This window comes from Solea senegalensis, linkage group LG9, assembly GCF_019176455.1.
Source record: "Solea senegalensis isolate Sse05_10M linkage group LG9, IFAPA_SoseM_1, whole genome shotgun sequence".
In the NCBI taxonomy this organism is placed as follows: domain Eukaryota; kingdom Metazoa; phylum Chordata; class Actinopteri; order Pleuronectiformes; family Soleidae; genus Solea; species Solea senegalensis.
This window is the reverse complement of record NC_058029.1, coordinates 10711274-10733391: the sequence shown is the minus strand read 5'-3', so window position 1 is coordinate 10733391 and position 22118 is coordinate 10711274. Positions and strand designations below refer to the sequence as shown.

At 40.4% G+C, this 22118-nt stretch overlaps 1 protein-coding gene across 1 annotated transcript; it reads left to right on the top strand.

Annotated features, from left to right (window-relative positions):
* Positions 1-561: 561 nt before the first annotated feature.
* ube3d (ubiquitin protein ligase E3D) lies at positions 562-20383 on the top strand. The gene is made up of 11 exons (XM_044034932.1): positions 562-848; positions 3551-3762; positions 4281-4371; positions 5739-5958; positions 6683-6755; positions 6844-6925; positions 8073-8181; positions 9510-9676; positions 12644-12782; positions 19913-19934; positions 20009-20383. Exons 1-10 carry the CDS (start codon positions 757-759, stop codon positions 19931-19933), a joined length of 1206 nt encoding a protein of 401 aa, XP_043890867.1. The 5' UTR covers positions 562-756; the 3' UTR covers position 19934; positions 20009-20383.
* The last annotated feature ends 1735 nt before the right edge of the window (positions 20384-22118 follow it).

Sequence of the window (22118 nt, the reverse complement as noted above, 5' to 3'; positions counted from 1 at the left end):
CATGAGTTTGATGATTGCATTAAGACCTTTAAGTTCATTGACTCAAAGAGGAGTGGAAAAACTGTGAATATCTATCATATTCTCTTTGTGAAGGGGAATATTTTTTGTTGGTTTGATATTTCTGTTTTCTTCTGTTTTCTGTTGTTTTCTTTTCTCAATTTTCTTTGTACAATTGTATGCATTGTTTTTATTGTTGTACAATTTTCCAGTCATCCATTACTGTAATACAAATACAGTGGTGGAAATAGGCCTACACACTGGTATAGAGAAATGAGATTAAGATGGAGTGAGAGATACGGGGACTGTAATATAATATAATATAATTAACTAATTTATTTATTGTTATCTGTTTCATTTTTGGTCGATATCCCTCAGCTCAACTCTGATCCTTGTTATGTACAGTAGAACAGTAGAACAGTATTCCAGAAGTACCACCAGAGGAAGCTCACGTACAACAGACCTATAAATTCAAAATGACATAAAATTGGTAAATAGGAAATTAATTTTATTTTGAAATATGTGACCGGATGTTGCGTCTGTCTTACAAACCTGTACTTCACACCGGTTTAGTATCGTCACGCTGCTGCAGACATGATGTACCAACATTTGAATGCATGAACCTCTTTAGTCAAGAGATACGTTCACCCTTGTGTCATTTTTCCTGAGAGTGACACAATCCGAACACAAACAGTTAAACTGAGGTTTGATTATTGGATTGCATTTTCACAGATTATCGTTAATATTTCCGCTGACTGAATGGCAGACCTGGAGGAAACAAGCACAACACATGTGCTGGAAGTGTTTTTAGAGCTGAGAAAAAGGCTGCAGAGTGGACTCCTCATTGTCGGGTGATTATTATTTTTAAAACTACTTCGTTTATTCAGTAACATGTTGGTAACGGTGTTGTTTGTACTGACAATATTATTTATAATACAGCTGTGCTAGCTAAGCTACGTTGCTATGTTAGCATAATAAATAGCTCCTTCTTCTTATTTTATGGTGTTTTACAGAAGTTTTTATGGCAGTGTTTCATTACTGCATCATCATCATCATCCTCCTCGTCTGCATCTTATTTTACATCCCATCTGTGTGAAACACTATAAAAGTATACACCATTGCCTACTTTGTTAACCATTGTGTGAGATGTGTAAGTGAGGCAACCATCGAGGGCTGCAACTAACGATTATTTTCGTCATCGATTAATCTCGATTATTTTCTCGATAATCGAGTAATTTCTTGGTCCATAAGATGTGAGAAAGTTTTGAAAAATGTCCATCAGTGTTTGTCAAACCTGGAAAATGATTCAGTTTAAATTATACAAAACATTCACTCAAACTGATAACTAATCAGTTATCAAAATAATTGATGATTAATTTAATAATTGAATAATAATAGAATAATTATTGCAGCCCTTGTACTATTTTTGCTTTTTTCAATTTCCTTCTCATTTTATCTTATTTTATTGCCTATCCTATTCCTTTTTTTGTGTTCATGTCACTTTTCTAATCTGTCCTATTGCTGCTGTAATAAGTGGATTTACCCAAGGTGGGGTCAATAAATTCTAATGTAATCTACAGTAATCTAAATGAATCCATCAGTGGTGCTGGGTGTAATGAAACTCTGCCAAGGTCAAATAATAACCAAAAAATCATGGACTTTCTTAGTGAAGTCCACATCATAATTACTTATATTTTAATTCTCAATGCATAATGTAAGTAACCTATATGTACAGAGCAATCAGATCAGGCCCAAAGTGATGGGTTGCTTGCCTCCACCTACTGAAAGTTGAAAGTACATATTTAATAACACTAGATGGAGCTGAAGAGATTTGACAAGAAGTGACACAGAATTGTGGGACTCCTCATATTGTCAACTAAAATAGAATTGGATGTTATGTGAAGAGAGGTTAAGACAAACTATACTATAACTAAACTATAACACACATACTGTATGTCTCAGAGCAGGACTATAAGAGAAATGTTTTTATTGATTTTCAGTAGAAGATTGTAGCATTCAATACATTCTTTGTAAGTTAATCCTGGGAGTCACTAGAACTACTCTCATTGCTCACTGTGTCTATTGCTCATACGCTTAGCTTTCAGTCCGATGTGTATGTATGTATGTATTAGGGCTGCAACAAACAATTATTTTCATAATCAGTTAATCTTGTTTTATTTTCACGATTAATCGAGCACTTGTTTGGTCCATAAAATGACAGAAAATGTTTCACAAACCTGGAAATGATGATCTTTGTTATATGGAGCAAAAACAAAAACAGAAAATATTCACATTTAGGAAGTTGAAAAATCAGGAAAACTTGTTCCAAACTCGTTACTCGATTATCAAAATAGTTAATGATTCATTTAGTAAACGATTAATAATGGAATAATTGTTGCAGCCCTAGTGTGCATATCCTTCTCACTGTTGTTGTTGTTGTTGTTATTGTCTGTCATATTTCTTTTTATTTCATGGAGATGAGCCAACGTGAAATGAAACTGATACAGGCTCTGGCATTTCCAGTGCTCAAATGCAACGACCAGACTGGCAACAAAAACAGAGGCCCCAGTAACAAACACACAGATGAGGAGTGTGATGTCTCTCACCACCACTTGTTTTCTGATATTGTGTGAGACAGAATGTTGCATATTATACCTTTAAGCTGCTCAAATTTAAGATCAACTCCACAACCAATTACAGGGACTGTCAGTGTAAAGTACTGTCCTATAACCGGAGGAGCTGCTCAGTTCATTGTTCAGTTAAATCTATGTCCCCGTCAGCCACAGTGGCCTTCATAATTCCGTTCAGTCATTACTCTTCCCTTTCCTTTAGCTGAGACAGCACGACTCAGCACAAATTGGAGGTCATACGTACGACTGAAGTGGCATTTTATTTGTGGAAGCTAATTGTATTACGCTCTGGACTCACTTTTACATGATTTTGCTCTCACTCAAAAACATTTTGTTCCACATGCAATAATCACCGTACTATACAAGATTAATCTCAAGATCCCCCTGAATACGTGCGTCTTGGAGAAGTGACTTAATGAGCAGAACTGGGACTATAAAATTACCCAGTAACTCTAGTCCTGGGGTCAAAACCTGAGATGACTAATCATTTTTATACTTGATGATTCCTCCCTGCAGTTTTCTAATTGAAGATGAGAAACATTCACAGTTACAGCATCTCAAGTCAAAGAAAGATTGCAGCATATAACTAACTGGATAACTTTTTAAGCCAGGCATTTTTATCGATAGTTATTTCACCTTGATTTCTTATTATTTCACCTTTGATGGAATTTTGTAAGAAATCTGAAATAAAAAAGAATCCGCAAAATCTAAACTATAACAATTCACAACAAAATATCATCACAAATTATGATAGCTGATTTTCTTAGTGTAAATACTGAAAGAACATTTCAATTAATTTCAAACATGTTGTGTGTTTTATTTGACCATGAACTTATTTGAAAAAATAGTAGCTTATTTATTTCATGGTATTGTATATCTGTAGGTCCCGTAGTAACAAGCCTGTGTTGCTGTCTGCCCTCCAGGAAAGCTGTAGCCAGGTGTCCTGCTGATGTGGTTGTGACAGGTGTAGAGTCGTCCCTCTGCATCCGGACTCTGCGCGGTGAGCTGAGCCTGGCTTTGCCAGCAGGAGTCGCTTTGGAGCAGGGCTCCTGCATTCCGACACCAGCGGGAGAATCGCGTGATAAGGAGCTGCATTACAGACTGCGCATCACTGTTGCACGGAGCCCAGACGAAGGTAATATCCAGGAAGAGAGAGAGAGGCGACGCATCCAGACATGTGGGAAGGTCCCTCTGCGTTGCTGCACTCCTCTGTGCCATGAAGAGATCAAAGTCTTTTTGGTTGCTATTTAGAGCTTAGTGTCTGTTTTGAATTAATTGGAATGAGTCACTTGGTCATCCGAGACGGTGACGGTGTAGATTTTGACCTCAGGATATTCAGAGGCCCTCATGTGATGGTTATTGGGACTCACAAAAGTACTCCCTTTATGTTTGGAATTGATTTCCTATCATAAAGTGTTCACTCCTGAGTCGCTGCTCGCTCCATCATGTGGCATTTCCTGAAATTCTCCGTCGGTTACTGGTGCGAGACAAAAGCTAACTGATGAGACCAAACCAAATCAGCCTGATTGCCTGCTCTTGATCCAAGCAACCGTCACCACTCAGTATTTTATCAACTTTGCTCTCTGTAATACAAGGTTACTACCCCTTTTCCTAGTGTGGCTCATTCATTCTCTTGCCTTTGGCTCTCCACAGAGGCTCCTGTCACTGTGATGGAGGCACTCCGGGCAAATGAGACTTATTGCTTCCACTGCCAAAGCTGCATGACCAGGCTGCTGGAGGACAGGTGAGCAGCAGATGGACGGGGAAGAGCATGAGTGGAACAGGAAGAGAAGCCAAGTGTTTATTTATGGTGTGACCCAGCGGTGGAAGTGATAGTCTGAGAAAGGAGAAATGATGGATGGAGCTCGAGCTGGAGTTCACAAATATGAGCCTGACTGGGTTAGAGTTATAGAGTCAGTCTGATGTGAAGGTCTGAACTAACCATTTAAAAGAGGGAGGAAAAAAAAAAAACAATTGTCTTTCTTACCTTGAGGTGGTTCAGCCGGACAGTTGTATTGTTCTTATTGCCTTCAGCTTGTACTTTTCTCTGCTCAGCAATGTGACATGCTGAAAATTGCAGCCGCTGCATTAACAGGACCCTTGCCCTCCGGCTGGGTTTCTCGGCAATAACCTGACAAAAGTTGCCTGAAACTTCTAATGGCTCTGGGAAAGGAATGTAGAAATGTCACGGGGGGGGGTTGCTGATGCTCGCAGGAGGACAAACACTTTCAGCACAATAACATTTGACTTTAGCATACGTTGCAGCAATATGTGCAGTTTTGTGGCTGCCTCTGAGTTATTAATGTTTGCGTTGCCTGCGCCCATCATGAGGTGCCCTCTGCAAATGGTCTTTGTGTGATCTGAGGGCGAGACCGACACAACAGTCCTATAGCAGGTTGAAGGTTTTCATGGTCAGCTTGTGTCTTTCAGGGAGGAGCTGATTTTACTATGTGGTCGTCATGTTTGTGCTGCCGTGTTGGGTTGTGTTTCCATTATTTAGACAGGTGTTTCCATTATTTTGTCCTTTCATATGCTATATTTGTATTCAGTACAGCTGAACAACAGCACAGACTCCAGCCTTCAACCACAACATTGTCAGCAGTATGACACTCAATATGTCATTATAAATTTTTTTCTTTTTTTAATAATAATTAAAATGATCATATTAACTTTATAATATTTTAATATTTTAGGTTGGATATTGTAACGGTTGGATTTTAACATTGAACTGAGTGGATTAATTTAATCAATACGCCTTGAAAGATTTATTTTCATATTCATATTTATTAAATGACAAAAATACAAATTGAGAAAGTGGTATATAAATATATTTCTCTGTCTGTAAAAAAAAAAAAAGAAAAAAAGTGAGGATATAACCTTGAATTTTAATGTTTAAGTTGAATTTAGCAGCTGCAAACCTTTTATAATGATACCTAAACAAACAAAAAAAGCTCTGCTAAACTCACTAAACATTAGTTTACAAGCTCCAAGCAGCTGAAGGACAAGATAAGCACATAGCTCATTTAGTAACCAGAAACATTTCTATTCTGACCTCCCTACAGTTTGCACGTGAAAGAAAAGTTTTCTTTCTCTCTCTCTTGCTCTCTTTAGAGAGTTTAAGCGCGTGCTGCCTCTCCCTAATGGCAACTGGAACGCCATTGTGGACGACTGGTGTTGCCACCCGGATCCGTTCGCTAAGAAGTTGCTGCCCAGAGCCGAGGATTGTTTAGTGGGCGACACCTTCCTCCTCCTTCACAGAGACGACAGCTGTGATCAGACTCTCACAGACGAGGTGGGGCCTGTTGGTGTCGAGGACAGTCACGATCCAAAGGTGAGGGTCGTGCAACAGAAAGAGACGTTGCGTTGCTGTAGCTCGGCCTGTCACGATAACAAATTATGCGGGACGATAAATTGTCCTAGAAATGTTTGCGATAAGCGATAATATTGTCGTTCTGAGACCATATTCATCTAATACAATGATAATGGCATAATAATGCAGGTACACATTAAAAAAGCTTTTTTAATAATAATTTATGCAGCATAACAACTTAATTCATGTAAAGCGAAAGTGAATTGAGTATGAGTATGGTTATTAAAATGTGTTAAAAAGTTATATATTGTGATACTTGTTGGGTTGAATTATAGCCCAGTCCTTTCCTGCAGTGACGCAGCAAAGTGGTCTAAAGATATTGTAATAAAATAGGAATAAAAACAAAAATAGATTTATAGTGGTAACATAAAAGTATACTCCCCCGCTGAGACATTCAATCCTCTTATTGCTGCATCAGTGAAGTTTACGTCCTAACACTATCTATACATATATATCTATATATATATATATATATATATAGATGAGGACTGAGCTTTTTCCATTTTTTTTTCTCTGTACGAGTGGTTTTTTGTCCATGCTTGACTGAAACTGAGAGAAATAGAAAAGAGCAGAGGAAGAAATGACAATCTACCTGCCGCACGTCTGCTACTGAGAACAGCCGAGTTCACAATGGAGCCGTGTTGATTGCTTTTGTGGGATTTTTTTTTACCTTTGTTCCATACAGAAACCCTGCCACCGACTGGCCCTTGTCTACTGTAAGAGCTGTTCTTCAGTTCTGGGAGAGGCCATTGCACCAGGTACACACACTGTTCAAATAGATTCTCATTCCTAAATGTCACGTTCAATTCGAGCCTCTTTTTTTCTGACCCCTGTTGTATCTTACAGGGATCCTGAAGCTGTACTTCACACAGGTGGTAGTGGAGACCGCAGTGGGAGACAGGAAGGCCGACACAGACTCACTTGACAGGCAGGTTTTTAATACAAGCCTTGAGTGGTGATAATTAGAAAAACTGCAGGCTCTTTCATAGGGAAATTATAAAAGAAATTCAATCTATTTTTCGCACTTCATTAAATCAGTGCAAGGACTATAAATCACTTGTTGTTCATTGGTATATCAGCGTCACTAATATTAACCAGGAAAACGGAGCAACGAGCACGTTCTTGTTTATTGGCTCTCACAGGAGTGAGCTGCTCTCAGAACTCCAAGTCCAACACGCATTTTGCAAAAAATGACATCTGTGTTCATGCTTTATAGTCCCTGTAAAGTGATACAAAAAATATCCCTTCTGACTTCACCCCACAGGAAAATGTGTTAGGAACCAGCTTACCAAATTTTAGTGATTTAAAAAAAAAAAAAAGAAAAGTTGCTTAGTGTTTAAAAATTGGGTTTTAGTCCGCACACGTTGTGGTTCGTCAGTAGTAACAAGTAACGCTTTCAGCATTTTGGTGGTAGTTTAATAACATATTACACAGATGCAGAGCTAGTTTAGCAGCAGTCCTCCACCCTCTCTCCCACCGTCTCCCTCTTTATCAGGAGCACCTGCAGCCTCGCAGCGGGAGTCTGCTCCTCTTCTCCCCGGTTCTTCTTCTCCACTTCATTTCCCCGTCTGTAGGAATGTGAGATCAAGTGACAGAGCTTTTTCTGTGTGTTTTTTATGTAGGAGCAGGTGCAGTTACTCACAGCAAACAGGCAAAACCGTTCCCGAAGTGCACCAAGGGTTTTTATAACGTTTTTATAACGTTCGAGGAAAGTTATGAGCCAAAAAATCCTGAACAGGCAACTGAAGAGAAACAGTTTTGATTCTTCACTTCATAATTCTTTATTGTGCAGTATCTGTATTTGCTTTACAGGGTCTTTATTATTGTTATTATTGTTATTATAATGATAATGATAATAATGGCACATATTTTTACTTCTGAATTCTGTGTCACTTTTGTCGTTGCTGTAAATAAACTTAATGACAAGCTGCAATATTGATACAATTTTCTAAATCCTGTGCGAGTCTTATGTGCAAAGGTTGTTTTTTTATTGTGTTAGGTGAGAAAAGAAAAGCATGAAAACTATGTCATCTAGTCAAGTGTCATTTGCAATGAAGATTGTCTCTTTTGGACAGATCCCTATTCGTGGAGAGGACAATAGCAGCCAGGCTGTTGGAGCTGTCCACCTCACTGAGCACCTTCCACTTCGCCGTCCAGACGCCTGATGAGAAGAACTTCTTACTGGTAAGTGTAATCACATCATCAGAACAATGTTCTGAGTGTTGTGTAAATGTTAAAAAATAGACCAATCAGTCATTTCAGAAATGGGAACGAGTGATACGTCGGGCTCTCGAGGCAATGTCGAGAGCTGATTAACTGTGATTTGTTTGAGACGCAGCCAAGAATTGAGCTCCTTTAAAATCAGCTTGACATGGATTATTACAAGGAGCGCTTACAAACGCAACACAAACACACCACTGTGATAACAATAGATTGCACTTGTCTGATGCATTTATTCCTGGACTGTATTTTAACAGCACATAATATACATTTGTCTAACCTGTAATGATATGCATGGAACAGTGGCACCGTATGCATGTACGGTTTATGCAGACTGTGTTTGAAGCAGAGTGTAAACTATGGGACATCAACATGCTTCACTTATTTGAAATAATTATGTGGATTTATACCAAAATGGAACTAATTCTCATTTAAACACATAATTTAACACATCAGCGGAGGCCGACACACTCTTTAGCCTTTTTGTTTAGCGGATATTAGATGTTGTTAGTGGTACAAACTCCACAGTTGTATGAGAAGAGTGATCATCAGTGATTTTTTTTTTTGACTGTCCTGAAATGTATTACCCAACTGAACATGTTCAAGAAGGTTAAAGAATTGATAGTACCTGGAATATGTAATGTTTTATATGTTATATAGTATGTGCAACGTGTCTCACTTGCAAAGTCATTTTTAAAACTAAAATTGATAGTAATTTTTTTTTACCAGGTACTTGGACAGAGTCAGCGTCTTATGTACATGCTGTGCATGTTCCCTGAGATGAGAGAGGCTGGAGGAATAAAAATTTTATCAGCTGATGTTTTTGTTATTTTAAGAATATACTGGATATACTATTCAAGATGCATGATAAACTTTATTGTCCCAAGGGGAAATTTGTATTAGATAAAGTTCAGTTTAGAAACAAACTTGATGGATTACTTACTACAGAATCAACAACATCCCAGCAGGAGTAAAAAACTTATAATGAAACATATACACTGTATCTCGTCGGCCTTTTCTCTCTCATCTAACTGAGTTTCCTGTCAGTCCCCCACACCAAGGTCATGATGTCAAATCAGCGATTTTGTAAAGTTACAAAAACTTACCCAGCACAAGGCCAGCGGCTTATTTTTCTATGGACTTTGGTGCAGGCGAGTAAAGTATCACCCTGACCTCTGTCAACATGAGTGGCTGCGTTGAGCTTGTTTGATGGAGTATGATTCCGCTGCCGTGTGACGCAGAGCATGTGTACCTCTCAAGTGTTAAGTGACCTTTCTCTGCTTCTTCTGCAGCTCTGGCTGCTGAACAGTGACTCCATCATAGCGTCGGTCCCAGAGACGCGTGTCGAGGGTGTGAAGTCTGTCGGCTCCACTGCTCTTCACAGTCCATCGCCCAGAGCTGTCGGAGCCCTGAAAGTCCTCTATGTTGTCTGCTCCAACCCGGGCCCCCAGCAGAGAGAGTAAATGAAAACACTTCACATATCCTCCACCTTAGTCCCCCTTAGAAACTGCCTCCTCTTTTTTGTCATGCTTTGTTTTCGGCTAACTTCTTAATCTCTTCCTTTCACCTTTCCATTGCGCCCTCTCAATCACAACCTGTCTGGGAGGGATGAAAGACTACTTTGTTGGCGAGCAGGTTTTATTTGCTCAGGGTCCCTGCTCAGGTCTAATTGCCTGTAATTTGCAAATGAGATTGCCATCAAAGGTGTTTATCATCTCAAAGTTGTCAGTTACATAAGCCGCATTCATGTTTGTTGCACATACAGGGGATGTTGTTTTGACTGGAGTGAGGCTCTGTGTACCTTGCTGTGATGCATCAGTGAGGTGTAGGTGGATGTGCTGCATGTGGTTCTCTACACTTGGTACAGCAGCACCCCTTTGGAGGAGCCTTCCACTCTCATTATTTTCAACTGAATCAGCATCAGCATCAGCGTCCTCCAACCCCCCCCTCCTCCTCGTCTTCCACCCTGAAGTCAGAGAGAGTGAAGGCAGAACAGGGAACTTTTGTTTTTTCTCGCATTTTGACAAGCCCACTGGCTAACTGCGGGAGAAAGGGTAATTAGAGGCAAAGCTTGCATGAAAGGAAAAAGGCTTGTCTTCACTGTCAAAGCAGCAAGAGGCCATTTAAATAACATAATGAACTCTAGAAGCTGAGTGATGCCCCGGTAACTTTCGCGCTGACACAACATTATCCATTTCTACATATGAAATAGGGCTGCATAATTGATTGCAATAAGATGGAAATTGCAATATTATGACCAAGTGCAATATCTGTAATCGAAACACGCTGTAATTACAATTAATATTCATTTTGTGATAAAACTGCAATATGGTGAATTTATGCAGTGCTACATAAATCTACTGGCCCAATTGTTTGCCGTCCAAATGGGAAAAAAATCCTTTTTTTGTTGAAAGACTCAAAAAGCAGTTTAATCATCCTTTTTTGGGGGGGGAAAGGCCATTAAGGTACAAAAAAAATATAAGTTGTACCAATTTTCAATAGCAGCATCCGATGAAATAATCACATTTTACCGAATCATGCAGCATTTATATGCAACAAAAATGTCCTGCACTTAACACGAGCTGTGCTGAGCATGTGTGTCCCTGTCTGTGACATGCCACTGTTACCATGGTTACTGCTTGTTTTCACTTTTCACATACACGTCTCATAGATATTAAATGAAAACAATAGACTGGCCCAGCCGCCGTGACCCAAACTGTCGTGTTTAACTTTAACACAAATGTTTGTTCGATTCTAACATCGTGGAATGAGTTCGCCGAATGCTGATGACTCCGCATGTGTTTCTCAGTACGGCAACTTTCCTGTGCTGCACACAAGAAAGTGATTTGTTCTATGTTGAGAACAGACTGAGGCATCAGCAATGTTGTGCTCCTCCAGTGCAAAGCAGGCTTGAGTTTGACAGGAAACGCAAAGAAGCGCCCACGATATATTTCACCATCACTGTGGAGTGCTTTAAAAGTGACTGGATCGTATCAGAAATCGTGTTAAAACGATAGAAGGACCTTGTGAATCACAATCAAATCGATTCAGGAAATAAGTGGCAATTTTGAGCCCTGACCCAAAAACATGCAGATTGGGTTTAGTTAAATGGAGACCATACACTGCCTGTAGGTGTGAATATGTGCGAATGGTTGTTTGTCTCTGTATCTAATGTCATCAGATTTTCCCTTGACCCTCAATTTAGAAGAGTGGGAACTCTGCACCAAGCAAATATTGGCTGATTTAATATTGTCCCAGCTAATTTATCCCTCTAGCTCTTTAGCGTTTCGTGTTTAAACCTGCTTGAAGTTGATTCCCAATGTTTCATCATCTATTAAACACACTCCGCATTAGAGTCTCTCCTCTGTGAAGCGCTCCACAGTGCAGCAATTGCCTCTGACGTCTCTGAAGTTTTGCAAAAGCTAAATGCTGGTCTTACTCACGCTTCTCCTACATAATTTACCATTCATCCTTCATTACTCATCTCTGACATTTTTAAATTAAATGTTATGCCTGGGGAGCCAAATACTCATGACGGTGGCCGTCTTATTTGGCATACAGTCGGCGACAGTCGACTGCAGCCAGTGGTTGCAGTGTGTGTTGTTAAAACTGCCAATAATTGGTTGGAGAGTCAGTGAGCCAGTGCCTAAGTGGATTACACTTGTCACTAATGGGAGTGACGTGATTATGAGAAATGCACAGCCGCCATCGCAGTCTGGTACAATGGGAAATAGTAGGGCTCATAGATACGGAAATTCAGTCTAATGAAAATTATATGGACGTCCTGTTTTTTCCTCCTGTATGATTAATTGTAATTAATGATGCATCACATCCCACTCCAAGCACACAGGGTTATGACGGAGACTGGTTTGGCTGAAGATGTAGGAACTCCATCATCTTTGCGAGTTAACCAGCCAAATCTGATGAAGACCCTTGTTGTTGTGTGGTTATTATTAGCAACTTGTACGTGGCCATGTAATGTAATGTAAACAAAGCTTAAGCAGCAGTCTTTCCTCAGTGTGATGTCTCGCGTCGAAACTGCCAAAACTTTGAGAAGAATTGCTTTTCTCAGGAAGTGCACAGATGGCTAAATGTCACCCAAACAAACTGGATCAGCACTGCACACTGACACAGCATCAATCTTTCCCCATCTTGCTTTTCAGCTCCGTCTTCTTGCTCCACACACACACACACAAATTGGTGCCACTAAAACACTCGCCATCAATCCACTCGTATGTATCACCGGCTAATCCGGTTCACACTTGAAAACTCCTTAATTAAAATGACAGGGTAAATGCTTCAACATGAGATGTGCGGCAGCTATTTCTAGGCATTGGCCCGATTGCGTAATCACGTGGCATTCGCTGTAACTCACCCCTGCTGTGTGTGTGTGTGTGTGTGTGTGTGTACATATGTGTGTTTTCAGCATTATGTCTAGTTGGGAGGTCAATGTCATCGGACATCCTGTGGTGCTGCCCCTGAAGGTGTGTGAGGAGCTGCTGCAAGTGATAGATGACAGCAATTCTGCACTCCCCGGGTCGATGCGTCACATGAGGTCCTATGAGGTGAGACAGTTGCTGTGTACCGCAAGTGACATCAACACATGATGCCGAAAGAACTGCTGACTCTTGGCTTATTTTTGATGCATAATTATATAATTTCTACACTTAAAGTAGAGGTCTACTGCTCCTCTCATTCTGCCTCTGTCAGCCAAGCAGATTTGGAGCTTTTGTACATTTATGGTGATATGGATTGTTTCCCGGTTCAGGCCTTTCTGTGTGAAGTTTGCATGTTCTCCCCATGTGTGTGTGGCTTTTCTCTGAGTTTTCCAGTTTCCTCCCACTGTCCAAAAGCATGCAGAGGTTATTTGGACACTCTAAATTCACAATAGTTGTGAGTGTGAGAGTGAAGGGTTGTTCGTCTCTTTATGTTTGACTACCGGCCGGTCCAGAGAGGAGAGCTCGCTTGGTTTGTTAGGTGAAACTTTAAGGAAGTTCCTGTTTGTTTGTACAGTCCCAGCTGTGTGCACTTTGAATGTTTACGTTACATCATCAACAACACGCATTCGGATTGGTACCAGTCGCCAGTGAAACTTTAATAAAATGTCTGAACCTGGGTCCAAAAAGAGTTCGAGTTGCAGTTTTGCTTTTGGATTTCGGTAGCTCGTGTAAAAGCTCACACTAACTTTCCAAAAATATGAGTAAGTACAAATCCACTGCACACACTGCACGTATCTAGTGTGCAAATACTTTAACTGCTCTCACTCATTCTTATCTTTTGTTAATACCTGACTGGCAATCACTCATTTCTCACATGTTTTTTTACGAACAGCACCTTGCTTTTCCATTATTTACTCGTGCTTGACGGTGGTTTTATTCCACCTTAATCAATTTCATGAGTCAGTGCTTTCACCTTCCAGATTCAAATGCAGGTAAAATGTAAAGTTTTCCCCTCATTCTGCCTTCTATTCACCTGTAAATGTGCAAAGATGTGTATATTTAGCCCCGAGTTGCCGAGGAAATCCCTTTGACTAGAAAATAGGAGGCGTTAACTTTGCTGACAACTCTATTCTCCTGGCTGTTTTAAACATAGTGACAAGGGTAATTAGCACCATTGTCCTCCACTCCATGCTCCGAAAGTTTGGAAAGCGACTGCCACCACTTAAACAAGTTTTTTTTTTGTCTGCTGAGGAATAAGAAAGCTGAAATAATGTACAGTGAGCGAGTCTCGTATAGCACCAGCAAACTCATGTGAAGCTGCTTTCACTGTGAGCCCAGGCAGGGGGTTTTCAGCTGAAGGCCCGAAAGAGGGGGAGTCTGTACTGGAGAAGAAGTTCCATAAGTGTCCATAAGTATAAGTTATTGGTGTCCATTTGGGCATATTTCAATTTAGTTCTTTACTGCATATTTTGTTCAACTTACTCTGCTAATTTTAATGAATTCACTTTAAGCCTAATAAAACCTACCAGCAACAGCTGTAACTCCATCTGGCTCAGCACCAGTAGTTGCACAGTGCTTTAATGTAAAACTTTGAGATGCCATGGGAAATGTCTCCGATATTGCAGAAAATACTCGATCAGGCATCAGCAAGTACGCAAATCTGTGCACTGATCCGACACCAAGTCTTTAATGTACAGAATATTAGTTCCACTCTGATAAAACTGCAATTTACTTTCCTTTTTGGATGTGCGTGCCCTTGTATACTAGCAGTTTGTAATCATTCAGGAACCACCGTGCGTGAGATGTCGACTTTGTGAAATCATACCAAGTTAAATTAAACTGAAACTCTGGTGTTATTTCACTTCCATCTGTGATCTGTTCCTTTTGTAATAACACAATTTCAAAGGAGAAAATCAACAGTATGTCCCCCTCAGAGGATGTGGAGTATGGAACAGAGGGTTCACTGCCAACAGATTGCTTTTTTAATTCCTCTGCACTTTCTTGTTGTACAAGGGTTTTGTACCTCAAACTTTAAAATGCTTTCTGCAGTTCCACTGCCACTTACCGAGCCCCTCCAGATGAGAAACTATTGTAAATTCCAGACTATTTTGTTCTCTCCTCTCTCTGTCACACTGGTCAAATGATATGTTGTATTATTGTTTTCACAGAAAACATCATGACAAGTGGTAGGTGTGGACGTGTTTTGGAATTAGGCTATGATGAAATGGAAATGGCTTTCAGATAAAGGAACCCAGATGTAGGACACGGTATCTTTTTGGTGGTTACGGCAGGAAAAAGAGTGCGATAAATTGACACACTCCAACACTTCCTGATAGTGGAAGCCTCTTGGACTATAGGCGACAGAGGACAGGAAGGTAATGTGATCCTATAGCCATCTAGAGTTACTGGACATGGCCTGAGCGCTTCTGAGAATTTGTGTTTAAAGCAACCAGAAGTGGGAGCTATGGAATGGCAGAGTGGAAGCTTATAATGATCAGAAAAAAAGATAAAATGGATGGAGACGATGACATGAAGATGCGTGCGAGGAAATGGAACAAAGAGGGAGGGAGGGAGGGTGGTTCGAGCCATCGTTTTTATACCGTTGCCTGCAATAACCAGCCTGAGAGGAGATGATGGCATCTCTGTTCAATCTCACTTCCACCTCATTTAATGGGAAAATGTGTATTGTGTTAACAAGTTTGGGAAATGTACTGCACAAGAAGAGGCTATGATACAATTTTACTCTTGAACATCATCGCTGTTCATTAGGGAAAAGCGGTGCAAGTGGTGATAAGCTCAGACCAGATCCCGTGGCTTAAACTCTGCAATTTAAAATCACTAATTTGGAACAGATACTTTCTAATAGTGATATTAAAAACCCAACACACACACACACACACAGATGTTTTCTTTTATTCTGGCTGATTTGATGTCTGGTCAGGTTGAAGTAAAGTGGAGCTGTGCTCACACATCCTGCACTAACCCAAATTTTTGCAGATGATGACATGTAACAGCAGGACAAGCACAGGTGCGATTACATTCGGGCTAACTAGTTCCTGGGCCATGGTTCACTGACTCACTGCTGTACTCTTTACACCATTACAGAGCTGGATTTTAGTTTAAGTCGTCAGCCAGAGCTGTGCATTTGGTTCTGTGACAAGTTAAAATAGAATAGTGAAAAGGGTTTATTAAGTGATGATGAAAGTGTATAATTACAGGTGCAACAAACCTTTCGAGGACAGTTAGAAGAGATAAGCACAGCCTATGTAACTGTCATTATAGTCTTGGGAATCAGAATGACCTAAGGATCGGTTGTGTGAACCCAAGGCATTTCTTGGTTTTTCAGTGGACGAGTCCTCAGTTTGCTTCAGTCTTTCTCAGCATTAGATGTCTTTCATTCTTATAAACGGGACCTTTAAGTCACTAAACACGTTAGATGAGCCTGGATATATCTGTTTAGGCTAAAACTGCATTTGTCAGGAGAAAGATACAACCTATGGGCGGCGATTCTAGCTTTTGTTACAAGACATTTAGACCCTTTAGTGTCCAATACTAAATTAGTTTGTTTAACTTGTCTCAATGCTTTATAAGAACATTGGCATCCCATCAATCACAGCACAGTGACATAGTTGAAATGTTTGATTTCTATTCCTGTGAGCAGATCGAGGTCTGCCCCATAAACCAGCTAGTTATTACGCTGCCTGTGGAATGTCTAGTGTTGTCTGCGCTGCTGCGATTCCGTCTCTCCATCTCTGGGCATGCCAGTGATGTAATGGGCTGTAAAGTAATTCCAGCTCCAAGTGTCACTGTCAAACCCGGGAAACAGACCCCGCTTCCCTTCTCCACCCCCCCGTCCCTCATTAATCTCCTCCACACAGACACAGACTTATCCAAAATCTGATCCAGCATTTGTACAAGGAAAAACTGTAGCCCTGCATCAATCATAACATCAGAGTCTGAGAGCAAAATCTCAACAGCATCACAACAGGAGCGACTGCACTTTGTCCAAATGAATAACTTCCACCACGACGCTAGTGTCGCGATTCAGTGCACGTGGACAAATGAATGCGGGGGACAGTCTTTGTTTTCAGCAAAGACTGTCAGACTGTTCTCTCTTTGTGTTTATGTTTCTCTGCTTGATGGTACAATGGCACACTGTTCTGTTCTCCAGAAAAAGGGAAACGTTGTAGTGTTATGTTGATGCTGTTAATCTCCAGTGCACATAGAAGTATTTGGACACCTGACAGTTACACCAACGGGGACTGTAATGACGTATTAAAATACATATGGAGTTGGTCCCACTTTTTCAGCTAGAACAGCTTCCACACTTGTGTTTCTATGCAATGTTTTGTTCGTGCCCATTCATTCTGTAGAGCATCCATGAGGTCAGCCTCATGGATCTCAGATGTTTGGCTGAGAAGGCCTGGATCGCAACCTTCCAGTTCCAGTTCATCCCAAAGGTGCTGGATAGGGTTGAGGCCAGGGCTCTGTGCAGGCCAGTCAAGATATTCCACACCAAACTCGTCAAACCAAGGGCCTTCCTCAGACTGTTGGCACAAAGTTGGAAGCATAGCGTTGTCTATGACCTGTTTTTGTTGATCCACTGCACAATCCTCCTGCTACGTCTTAGTTTACAGATGAAACCACTGGGATAGGGTTTCGTTAATGAAATTATTATTATTACTATCCTGGCCTATGAGACATTCAGGCTCATAATAACTCCCTGACGGCTGCATGTAATGGCTTCTTGTGGTAATCTGTAGTAGTGACAGATAGGAGGTTTGAAATCTCAGCATCGCTGAGGCAGTCATCGGCAGGAGATCATTGTGGTTCCTTTTTCTTTATGTGGATCAAGGATCTGTGAGGTGGTGTGGACACATGCCAATGGGTAATGATAAAGTTCATCATTGTCTGGATCAGTGGGTTTGTTCTTTGCTCCAAGATTATGTGCTTGTCTGGTCTTGTATCTGCCTGAATTGCAGCATGCTCCTTTGAGTTTAATTTTCGGCTAAGCATGTTCTACTTTTCACACTTCTTACCGTCTCTCCGTCTTCTCGTGGGAAGCAATATTCTCTGTGCGGCTTGCTAAATTTGGAGTGTTATGATAACAGAGTCCCAGGCATCGAGCATCAAAGTGTGTGTGTGTGTGTTTGTGTGTGTGCGCGGGCACGTGCACGTGCATGTTCCTTAACATAAGCCTCATGTCATTGTCTCAGCGCCATTTAACACCTAGACATTCTGTAGAGTCCACTCAATTAAAGAGCTCTTGCATAGCGATGGGAAATAAAACTATCAAAGGTACTGTCTTGCTACAGCTGTAATGTAATGTGTACTTCACTGTGCTGAAGCTCAGAAGAATTCCAGTAAGATCAAAGAGCTGTTACAACCTGAGACATGTCATCTTCCAGTGTTTGTGGGCAGATTTACTGTCAGTGAGCCCCACCACTCTAAAGACTTTTATGTAGTTTTTACAATAATCTGGTGAGTCTTGATCAAACGCAGGTTTGTGTTCTTGGTTTGTCCTTGCAGTCAGGCCGTCAGCCAGCTGGGATGGAGCTTGAAGTTCACAGTCGTTGTGGCACAGTCGTTGGAACCTCCTCTATTCCAAAATTAGCAGTGCTGCCAACTCCACCTGTCATGTTTACTGGCTGAATTGTCAGATGTGTTAGAAATGTCCAGCAAGGTCCCGGTGCGTCACCAGGGGACGCTCTGTGACTCTTTCTCCACCTTCATCAGTTCATTGTCAAGTAAATGGTAAATGGTCTGTATTTATATAGCTCTTTTCTAGTCTTGGTGACATCTCAAAGCTGCTTTACACTACCGTTTTGCCATTTTCTCATCTTTCATACTGCATGCCGGTGGCACAGCTTAACCCTCACCCTCACAGTTTGCTTACCTGGGTTTTTGAGTCTTAATCTCCTGATAATAGCCTCACAAACGTTTTTCAGAACTTGAAATGTGATTGCTGCTTTTCGAGTATTTAATACCATAAATATATTAAGATTTCTTACAATTACCTTTAGTCACATGGCAGATACTTTTATCCACAGTAACTTACAAGTGATCTGCATATTAAGGATACAATGTAAAAGGGAACATTCACTTTTAATAGAAAACATTTATTAACCAGAGACATCATTAGAGTTACAGCGCAGAGAGAGAGAACCACCAGGAGGAAAGAAATAATAATAATAAGTTTTAAATTAATATGAAATCCAGGTTTCATTCATTGACACTCCAGAGCAGCAGCTGTACCACTCCTTTCTTTGTTTATTTTGTGTGTTTTTGCTCAACAACAGAACAAGCTTGGCAACTTGTATGAATTACCATTAATGCACTTGAGTGGCGAGCAGGCACTAGCGTAGGAATGGAGACAGAGCCTTGAGTGAGGCAAAGGCTCTCATCCATCATCCCAATATAGAGCCTTAGGAGGAGCACAGTCATTGTCTGCAGCAGGCAAAAACCCAGGAATAGCAGATGGATGGAGAGAGAAAGAGGGAGACAGAGAGAGAGAAGATCTGACTTCATTTTTTCTGGGCTTTGTTTATCTGAATGTGTGTTTTTTTTGTGTTTTTTTTTTAAATGATTAAAACTCAACCACCACCTGCGTTTTTTAAGTGTTTAAAGGTAATGAATTCAAATAATATGTCGCTGTGCTGATCAGCAGACCGGTGAGATTCATTACATCTGGGCTTTTGGCAGCAAAAATCTTCATTATAACTGGGGAAAATAGTTGATTGTACAGTCCTTATCCCCAGGTCATTACATACTGATGTTTTGGGATGGAAGCGCTCTGTATTGAGCCTCTGCCACTAGATGAGCATGGGTGCTTGGTATGCAGTATAGGGTGAACTGAGGTAACATCTTTATCTCTGCAATGCTCAATCCATAGTGGAGCAGTTTTTTGACATTTACTGTTTGATTCTATTTTCAACTCTGGGCCCCTTTTAGATGCTTTGTAGTGTAGTCAATTGTTGGAGATGCTGGAGTAGCGATATTTCCAAGCAGCTGCAGAGTATAAGAGCCAGTAAGAGTGCCCTCTGTTACTGACTCACCCTGCGATTGGTCAAAAGTCAAGATTTTCCCAAGCATGGAAACAGAAGGTGCAGAAACGTTTTTGTGTGTGAAATCATTACACAAATATCTTGCCTACCCCAGCTTTTCACTTCAAACTGGATATGTAACAAAGTAATTAGATTTTCTGTCTCTATACTGTATATATACATTTAAAACTTCCTTTTTTTTTTTCCCCTTAGGTGGCGTACCTGAGACTCTGAGGTCAGTGGTCAGAATCCCTGAGGTCGTGAGCTGTCACTCATTGAGATTTGAAAGTGTTTGTTTATCCTGCACAGGGAATGGAGAACACAGACACGACGACGATAAAGCAGGCATGAAATTGTTTGTCATGCTTGTCTGCTTTTTGGATTTTGGTTGCTTGTGTCAACATGTTTGATTGTTCATAATCACCGTCACGAAGAATCATGTTGACACAGGTTATCGTTGAGCTCCTTAATGTTAACACACTTCCAGTGAAAGCAAAAGTGGAAGAGGATGACGACATCAAAATACTGTAGTTCTCCGTAGAACAGAGAGTTGCATATTTCTCCGTTTATACTTTTTATCGTACAATATTGTTTAACAAACTGTAAATGTACTGTGTAGGTTCATCCATTTCTAAACTCTGTTTTGTATCACTGACGGATTAAACTGTTGTATTTTTGAAAGTATCACCTTCTCCTGTCTTTTTTTTTTGGTCTACTGAAGAGCAGTTCTTGTTGATATGTGGGACATTGTTCTTGACTTGGCTTGATGAAAGCTTATTATAGAGGCACTTCAGCTGCAGGGTACAGCAGTGCATCCTCCACTCCAGTGTAATTACAGCTTGGGGAGCTAGGTGATTTTTGTCTAGTTGTGGATTTGCTTGGAAGAGAGCGTGTCAGCGATTGATTCCATTTATGTAATAGTGTATTAGTGATCAATGTGGAATTACCAAGGCACAGTATTGGCAATAGATACATATATAAATTCAACTTTAAATGGAAACATGGCAAGTAAGAAATATGGTCATTTAACTCAATGTGTGAATGTAAAGGGGCAATTCAAATCTAATTTTGTTATATTTGTCACTGTCTAGACTTAATTTGGGCGATCTTACATTGTGTCAGATGGGGAGAGCTTCAGCCAGATATTATCTCCGTTAATCTAGGGACAGTAGAATAGAATAGAATAAGCTTTATTTTCACTGATCGGTAATAAACAACAATCACACGTTTACTTCAATCTAAACATTCATTGTGTCTCACTTGGCGTGTGCATCGCTTAGTTTTAGTCTCAAGTATCACGAGAACTCTCGGATGAACTGCCTTACAAAGACATTTCTGTTCCCCAGATGAGGAAATAATGACTCAAGGTAACAAACCAACACTTAAAGCTTAAGATGCCCTCACCTCTTCATGGCTGATTAAAAAAAATCGGCGTTATCATACGTTATCTGACCAGCAATGCAGCACAATGTCAGACAACTGTTTCTAACCATGTCTATTTTTACGAACTCCCAGGAAGGCCGAGAGAACTATTCTTTTCCTGCTCCTGACTGCATGCCTGGATCTGCCGAATGCTGATGCAGCAAGTGACAATTACTTTTAAAAATACAAAGAAGTATTGTGCCCACTGAGGCGGCAAAGCAGAGAGTGAATTGGCTAATTAAATATGTCTAACACTGAACCGTCAAGGGGCTCTCATTTCCTTTCTGCCCTTTCTCCACGAGTGCAAATGAAGAAGGCTCTAAATAACCCATTTGTTTCAAACCCGCTGAGCAGAAGGAGCTTCTCCACATTACAGGCTGCTGCAGCTGTTTTGAACACACCGCCAGACAGAGTCACCCAGAAGCCTTGGGAAGTCGCAGGCATTCTTTGTCGTCCTCCCCTTGATGATAGTCAATGGATGTGTCAAATTAAAAAATCTGTGCGGGCCACACACCATGGTCTGTTGACACTGTGCCGCTCATTAGCATTTTTAGACAGTTATCTCATGAAAATATCACTCTGAACAAAGGCCTATTCAATACTGAGTTAAAGTAATTACTTGTCCCTAGTGGAGGAATGTTTTTTTTTTTCAACTTCACACACACTGTAAAGAATTTGGGTTTACAGTAAATTAAGGCCTGTGAACAAAATTTGACTATTGTTCAGCCAGCAGTTGAGCTATTTGGCAATGAAACTATGGAATAAGTATCTCACAACCAAAAATGAATCATGCTGCTGTCAATAAATAAATAAATAAATAAATTCTCTCTCAACATACAGTATATATTTATATATATATGTCCAAGATCATATGACATTATCTTACTTATGCTGATTTCACCTGATAAGATATTTAATTGTGTTATTAGTATATAGGGATTAGTACTGTTTTGGCTACTACTGATTACTAAATGGTGTGTATTTATATAGTGCTTGA